Source organism: Gekko japonicus, unplaced genomic scaffold (assembly GCF_001447785.1).
Source record: "Gekko japonicus isolate JY-2015 unplaced genomic scaffold, Gekko_japonicus_V1.1 scaffold277, whole genome shotgun sequence".
NCBI classification, from domain to species: domain Eukaryota; kingdom Metazoa; phylum Chordata; class Lepidosauria; order Squamata; family Gekkonidae; genus Gekko; species Gekko japonicus.
The window spans coordinates 477,118-485,750 of record NW_015168055.1 but is presented as its reverse complement, the minus strand read 5'-3'; the positions used below and the strand labels follow the sequence as shown (position 1 = coordinate 485,750).

Here is an 8,633-nt window from a genome sequence, read left to right as displayed (position 1 = left end):
TTTCTGTGTATTTTCCGTAGCAATGTGGTCATCTGCCCCCATGCTTGGTTTATAGCTGTTTTGATTTATAGCTGGTCTTGGTTTATAGCTGTTTTTTCTCCCTGGAATTGCCTACCAATGTTCCCTCTAAGCTGTGGAGTCTTGTGAGCAAAATTTCTACTTTGTGAGCCACTGGTGATGTCAGGGGGTGTGGCCTTATGACACACTTCCGGTGATGTCAGGGGGTGTGGCATATGCTAATGAATTATGCTAATGAGTTCCCCTAGCTCTTTTTCTAGGAAACGACCCCTGGTTACAAGGAAGGGGTATACTTGAATGTGGTAGTGATTGATTGGGGGCTGGCAGATGCTGGTAGTATCTGAAGCTACTCCTTTGTTTTAATAATTTTTTATTGCTTTTATATACTACACAACTACAGGAAAAGGGAGTGGGAAATAACTATAACTAAAAAAAGAAGAAGCTACAATTTAAGGCAAGGATCATATTTCAAAGGTTACATTTTCATATATCGTTCTTACAGTACTCTATATTAAGTATGAATATTGTGTTTGATGCCTTATTTACTTAATAAAGCTAGCTTGAGCCATTAATGCTAATCTTTAGGTGAATTAAAGTCCATTATACTTTATTGAGCTTCTTGTTTATTTTTCACATTTATTTTTCTTGTATTTCAGTTTAACTTTGAGTAGCTTGGGCACAGCCACTCCTTTTTCTGAGTCAGAAACCTCAGGGGTACTACCAGAGCTGCTTGAACTATCATCTGATTCACAATCACTTTTATCTTCTTCTTGGGTATCGTCTTTATTCATTTTTTGTTGGGTTTTGTTGTTGTTCCAAAAGGTCTTTGGCTTTCTGGGCAGAGTCAGTCTTGGTCTTCTTATTGTTGTAGTTAAATATCAATCCTTCTGGGAATATCCATCTGAAAGGGATTGAATTGTTGTGAAGGAAGAAAGTTAAATCCTTGTATTTCCGTCTTCATTTCTGCACCTCAAATGGAATATCCATTAAAATTCTCGCTTCTTCATCTTTAACTTTCAGGATTTTCTCAGATGTCGCTTTTAAGACTGCGTCTCTAGTAGATCTCCTGGAGAATTTCACAAATATTTCACCAGGCAGCTTATTTTTCTTGATAAAGTCTGGATAGGTTCGATAAACCAAGTCCATATAATTTTGTAGTAAATCCTGCTTAAGCTCTGTCACTGGTGCTAAAGCTTTTCTTAATATTTCTTTTAGATTTTTTCCTTTCTGTTCTGGGATACCTTGGAAGCATAAGACATACATTGATCTCTCCATCTGAAGCTGTAGCAATTGTCTTTTGTCAGAAATTCGCTCTTTTTTCACTTCTTCCAATTTCTGTGTAATATTCTTTGTTTTTTCTTCAACTTTCTTGATGGCTTTATTGGCCTCAGCTGTTCTTTTGTCAATTCCCATCAGTTGCTTTTGAACTCGGTCAAGTTTGTTGTTGATGTTAGACATCTGCTCTAGCAGAGGGCGCAGTGTCATTGGCAGCATACTGGAGAGATCAATGGCTGCTTCCGATATCCGGGTAGGAGTTGTTGTCTGGGTAGTTCCTATGAAAGGTTTCTTTTCCAGTGCCATTTTTCTCCCTCTGCCAGACATTGTTTATACAAGAACAACGTTTTTTAGATTAGAATGAAAGTTCTTTGATTTGAATGTGCTTTGGCTATATTTGCACCTTTCATCTTGTTTAAAGTCTCTCAGGTCAGTATCGCTTTTCCTTTCAAATGAACGCTTAGGAACCACTATTGGGGGGGGGATCCAGCTCCTTCCCACCCACTAGTTCTCCTCGTATTATAGTCCTGCACTCATTCTTGGCTCAGCAGCTTAAAAGGGGATCGCTTGACTCAGAGTTTAGTACGCTTGTCTTGTAGTAAGAGCATATTCACGCCGGATCACTTGCCCACTTCATCCGGCAGCCTGCTCTAGTTGCCATGATGGCTTCACGGCAGCAGGACCTCTCAGGGTGAGGGAGTCTCAATTCCTTGGCCATCGCCCTGGAAGAGGCACCCCTCTGCACCCCAGGCAGGGAGCCCCCTACAAGGGCCCCAGGGGGTCATGGAATCATTCGAGACCCCTCCTGTCCGCTGTGCCTTGGCATGTCCACATCGGAGCAGATGGGATGCGTCCGATCCGTGAGTCACCAAAACCAGAACCCCCTGAAGCTATTCCTAATAATACTGGGAGGTCTGTTTTTTTGGGTTTGGCTATTCCTAATAACACAGACAACGTTAGTCTCCTCACTCCATTCCTTGTAGCTTAGAAGGGAAGTATGGGATGCATAAAGCTCAAGAGTTCTGAGCTCAACCATGACATGCATTCAGCGTATCTTTTATTAATTACATCATGGCGATAATGCATGCATAACTAAAAAGACTTATTTTAGTTAATGCTTATAAGCTGTCTGGCAGATACTGTTATTTCTGCTACAGAGTCTGGGAACCTTTTGAGCCTGAGGAATCACTTGGTTTTAAGAATCATGCTGACCTCCAAACTCTAAGCCACCAGGCTTTCTTTCTTTGAAATAATGGCAATTTGTTTTTAAAAACCATGGCACTGAAAAGTTTTAAGGAACACCCTGACCTGGATAGCCCAGGCAAGCCCAATCTCATCGGATCTTGGAAGCTAAGCAGGGCTGACCCTGGCAGGTAGTTGGAAGGGTGAGCTCCAAGGAATACCAGGGCTGGGACGCAGAGGCAGGTAATATCAAAGCCACCTCTTTGAAACGTCCTAGCCCCACTACGGGTCACCAGAAATCACCATGACTTCCAGGCTCACAATCTCACACACACGTGCAAACTCACAAAAAAAAAAAAAGTTTTAAGAGACCAATGGCAATTTAAAACCACAAAACTAAAGCAACAGTAATGTCCAAAACATGTAAACTGGATTGCTACCAAAAAGAAAAGGGGGGGGGGAGCCATCAGCAATATATAACAGGGTATCAATTCATTTCAAATCTCCTCAGGCCTAAGCAGTAGATGCTTTGCATTTCAACATACATTATTTTTATAGGGTTACTTTTTATTCTAGAACATTGCAGTTCCATAGGACATACTAGATCTTTCTCCTTTCAGAAGTCCATAGTGTTCCTTTGTGTCTAAAAGGCTGATCTGGCAGGCCTACTGCAAACTGTGATATGGGCTAAAGGAAAAATTCTTCGCTCACTCCAGCTGTGTTTTTTGTATCTATCACTTATTTTATTTCACTGTTTCTCCAGTCTAACGTGCATGATTCTCCCCTCCTCAGTATTATTCTCACAACAACCCTGTTTGATGCAAAAAAATAAACTAAAATAGTAGATAACTATCTACATGTAGAATGATTATATAAATGGGTCGGAAGATAATTTTACCACCTAAGATCTCTCTGGAAAAAACAATCACTTTCTTCATACCATTGAATCTATTAAATGTCTAAACTTTTTTGTACAAAAAGGCAACAGCTATTCCAGCTTTACATACAGAGGGAAAGCAATGTACACAACTTATGGCCAGAATTGTTCTTGAGGTAAGATCTCTTCTAGTAGAGACTCAAAGGCTTAGATTCCAAGCCTGCTTTACTTTTCATTTCTCTCCAGAACAAAAGGGAGATCTGTGAAGCTGGAAGTAGAACCTTTGCTGGGGATGTGGCACTTGGTCAATAATGGTCAATAATGCCAATAATGCCATCCTTAAGCAGAATTTCACCCTTCTAAACCCATTGACTTCAACAGACTCCAAAGGGTGTAACTCTGCTTCAAATGGCATTTACAGCGCAATCCTAAGGACACTTTCCTGGGAGATATGCCCTGTTGAATAGACTGTAGTCATCTTGTAAAGGAAGCCTGTAAGCATTCAAAGCTGGAAATTAATAGAAGGGAGTAAAATATTCCAGCTGTCCCGAATTTTGGTATGCTTCTTCTGTGGTATCTGGTATATAATTTGATGCGGGGAATCCAAATTTTTGTTGTTGTGGGGATTCCCACATTTACCCAAGACTGCAACTGTAATATATTGTCAGTGGAAAACCGCAGTTCTATACTAAGAACATAAGAAGAGCCCTGCTGGATCAGACCAGTGGTCCATCTAGTCCAGCATCCTGGATTGTGAGGCACTCCAAAGGGATCTGTTGAGGATGGGCGAGTGGGCGTCAACATGGCAAATGGGGTTCAATGTGGCCAAGTGCAAGGTGATGCACATTGGAGCCAAAAATCCTAACTATAAATACACGTTGATGGGGTATGAACTGGCAGAGACTGATCAAGAGAGAGATCTTGGAGTTGTAGTAGATAACTCACTGAAAATGTCGAGACAGTGTGTGACTGCAATAAAGAAGGCCAATGCTATGCTGGGGATTATTAGGAAGGGTATTGTAAACAGATCAGCCAATATCATAATGCCCCTATATAAATCAATGGTGCGACCTCATCTGGAATACTGTGTGCAATTCTGGTCACCACACCTTAAAAAGGATATTATAGATTTGGAAAAAGTGCAGAAAAGGGCAACTCGAATGATAAAAAGGTTGGAACACTTTCCCTATGAGGAAAGGTTAAGGCGCTTAGGGCTCTTTAGCTTGGAGAAACGACGACTGAGGGGTGACATGATTGAGGTTTATAAGATTATGCATGGGAAAGAGCAGGTAGAGAAAGAGGTACTTTTCTCCCTTTCTCACAATACAAGAACTCGTGGGCACTCCATGAAATTGCTGAGCGGTCGGGTTAGAACAGATAAAAGGAAGTACTTCTTCACCCAAAGAGTGATTAACACTTGGAATTCACTGCCACAGGAAGTGGTGGCGGCTACAAGCATGGACGGCTTCAAAAGGGAATTAGATAAGCATATAGAGTAAAGGTCCATCAGTGGCTATTAGCCACAAGGTATAGATAGGGACTCTGGGGCAAGTGATGCTCTGTCATCTTGGTGCTTGGGGGGGTCAACAGTGGGATGGCTTCTAATGTCCTGGCCCCACTGGCGGACCTCCTGATGGCACTGGTATTTCTGGCCACTGTGTGATACAGAGTGATGGACTGGATGGGCCTTTGGCCTGATCCAACATTGGCATCTCTTATGTTCTTATGTTCTTACTTGTGAGTTTCCCCAGTAAGGCAAGTAGTGTTTCTCCAGGGCTATTTTAGGTTAGGAAAACACCAAAGAGAGACTGAAGACCCCTCTGCCTATGCTCCATGGTCCCAATCCAAATTAGGTCCCCACATACTTGGGAAATATGTATTGGGAAATATATATATTGTTTCCTCAGGGACAAGGACTCTTGCCCACAGAGCACAGAGGACTTTTGCCCACTTTTACCTGCCTCGCCTGTACCAAGGCAGCCTGAAATGCCCCCCTGAAATCCTGTTGCTGGGTGAAAGAGGACCCACAGAAACAGGATTCTGAGCTGTTGTGGGAAGGAGATGGTGGGATGAATGTATTCCACGGGCAGAAATCCACGTGCCTACAGAAATGTTAGTCTGGATCCAACCTTAGGCTTCAACACAGAACTCCCAAATTTCATCTGATAATGGGACCTAGTGTGAACCCATAAACATTGCAACATGTAACTTGGGCCTACCTACACATTACACCATCCTTGGGTTGTGCCCAGGTCCACCATGAGGATGTTCAAAAAGACTTCCACTGTACAATTCAATGAGACAAACAATTCCCCAGTATATGGGGATCCAGTTTGGATCAGAACCACGGCATACAGTGAGAGGGTGCACCACACATCTGATTGAAAGTCCTCATGGTGGACCTGGACATGGCTGACAGACAATGTAACAGGTACCCAGACCCTCAGAAAGAGGATGCTGAATTAGAAGGCAACTGGTTGTTACCTACTGGGCTATCATAATCTCCTTAAATCTCCAGTGGCCTCACAATAGTCTCTGTTGAGCAGACATATCAAAGACCTCCCTCTTGGGTCGGGTTGCACCTGCATTCCAAGCCCTGTATTCCGGGAGTAGAGTGCAGGCGTGCGGCCCTCACCACTCCCCAGAAGCATTTAAAGACTAAATGCTGCTGGGGAGAGGTGGGGGGGGGGAGGCCATGTGCACCTGCATTCCAAGCCCCAAATTCAGGGCTTAGAGTGTGGGCGCGTGGCCCCTGCCTCTCTCCAGCAGGGAAGAGGTGGGAAGGAGGCTGAGGGGTCGCTCTTGGGGGCAGGGCTTCCCCCCACCCACCCACCCACCAGCTGGCTGGAAGGCAGGTGGGAAGGAGCCCCTCCAAATCGGGCAACCCCCACCAACCCTGGCGACCCTACTCCTGGGCATTTACCTGACAGAGCAATGAAACATTTGCCAGAAGGAACCAGAGGTCCAGAAACTTTTCTTTATCCAAAATAATGACTCCTCTCCTATATTACCAACTGCCAACTTGATTTACTCATCCTTCCCACTTGGGCCAGTTGTCTCATAAACTTTCACATTGCATTGCATGTATTATACATGCATGAGAATCACACCCTTCTCAGAGAAGTATTGAAATAGCTGCAAGGAGAAATGTGGCAGCCAGGGAAGCTGGCATTTAAGTTGCGACACCGACAGCTCCTTACACCTCAAACTCCTATTTTCTGTCAGGGGCTGTGTGTATCTGGATCTCTGCACTAAGAAAACCCCCCAGAAAACTTCTACCTTGTGAACTGAAGAAACCTATCAGCATTGATGGACAGTATGTCTCCTAATACCTTTCTAATGAAGAACGGCACATATTTTGGTATAAATAGGAACATGGGAAGAGAGACAGAGCATGCGTTTTAGTACCACATTCCTGTTCTCCAAGTACACATTTTCCTTTTGATTCCTGATCTGTCAACAGATGCTGTTCTACCTCTCCAAACATGTCTCTCAACTAAGCAGACTAGAAACTTTAAAAATGGAAAGTCATGTTTCTTGGTGTTCTGCACCTGTTATTGGATTCTTGAGTAGATACTTTTTCAAGATCCCCTTGCATTTTGGGTTCCTCATTGCTAAAGGATGTAAGCAGGTCACAGTTCTCACAGCACTACACAGAGGAAACATCTCGTAGCTTACTCAGACAGACAAACTTTTCCAAAGGACCCAGGACATCGTGTGCTAGGAACAAAACCAGGGTAAGATTTAGCATTTATGTGTGCTTTCAAACTTGGTCACACTTCCAACAAGACTCAACAGCCAGGTAGATATTCAGACGGGTTTGGCATGCTGAATAGAAGAGAGCTTGTTACAAAGGGGGCTGGTACAGAGAAGACAAATTAGCACAGGTTGCCCCAGGAACTTGGCAAGTGCTTCTTCAGAAGTTTCTGTAGGCAGCATCCTACCCTTATGCTTATAGCTCCCACTCAGAGATAACCTCCTGACAGTGATATTTTTCTACTCCTCCAGTTCTGCAAACATTAAACACAGAATTTAAAAAGTTAAAAACTTACTTGACATGCTTGCTTGGGGACTTGTTGGGGGAGCTTTTGCTTGGCGAGCCTTTGCCCACCCCTTTGAACATCTTGGGTGTTAACTGAGCTCCCCTCTCCTTGTATCCAAAGGCTCTTCACCAAAGGGGTGGCTGTGTGTTATAGCTGCTTCTGCCTGCTCTTGTCTGTTGAGATAGTGTGACAGGAAGGGCTGAGAAGGTTTGCAGATTGTTAAAAGCAGAATCTGGATGGCTCCTCCCTCAGCTTCAGGTGATCAAGAGCAAGATGGAAACTTGTCTTTAAAAAAAAAAATGACTAGAAAAACCAGTTTATGATTGAATGAGTAATGGCCCAGAGGGAGAATGGGAGACCCCGCCCTGGTATTCTGAAGAATGTTTCGGTACAAGCAGAGGCAAACTCAGCTTTATTGACATGGTTTCTGACAACCATTTTTCTGTGTTACCATTTCCTACACGGAGATTAATCTCCAGGTAGGAAATTGTGGATACTGTAATGTATGATCTGCAGCTTGCTCATCATGAGGGCACATATCAAGGAGCCTAAATGCCCAAAAGCTTGATGCAGCTTCATGGTAGGGCCATATTTTACACATTACTACCTGCCTGTGTTTTCTGAAAGGGAGATAAGTTTGAGGTAAAATTAGCTTGGCCAGTACTTGGCCAGTACTCAGATCATATGTATACTGAACCGAGATTGTGGGAAACTGAAATACAAATAAACAAATGAAGGAAGAATATTAAGCATATTAAACAGTGTGCAGCAATGAAAAACTTTCTTAAGGGCTTGCATCAAATTCAAATGCTGTTAAATGTCCTCTGATCATATTGGTTCAGTAGTTGGAACCTGGTTTTTATTATGTTCACCCCTTTGACAAAATAATAAACAATAATAAATATTACCATCTAATTTACCGTTATGCTTAATCTCTCTTAAGTTTCTTCCAGAGAGCCTAACTGTAAGAACATAAGAGAAGCCAATGTTGGATCAGGTCAATGGCCCATCCAGTCCAACACTGTCACACAGTGGCCAAAAATACCAGGTGCTATCATGAGGTCCATCAGTGGGGCTAGGACACTAGAAGCCCTCCCACTGTTGCCCCCACCCAAGCACCAAGAATACAGAGCATCACTTGCCCCAGACTGAGTGTTCCTATCTATACCTTGTTGCTAATAGCCACCGATGGACCTCTGCTCCATATGTTTTTCCTCTTGAAGCCATCCATGCTTGTA

At 43.2% G+C, this 8,633-nt stretch overlaps 1 protein-coding gene across 1 annotated transcript in view; it reads right to left on the bottom strand.

Moving 5' to 3' along the window:
- The window catches only part of EVPL (envoplakin), a 74,349-nt gene extending 66,750 nt beyond the window's left edge, over window positions 1–7,599 (bottom strand). The window contains exon 1 of the mRNA XM_015414480.1: window positions 7,405–7,599. Coding sequence (XP_015269966.1) covers window positions 7,405–7,475 — 71 coding nt within the window. The 5' untranslated portion in view covers window positions 7,476–7,599. The remainder of the gene's footprint in view (window positions 1–7,404) is intronic.
- Window positions 7,600–8,633: the final 1,034 nt, after the last annotated feature.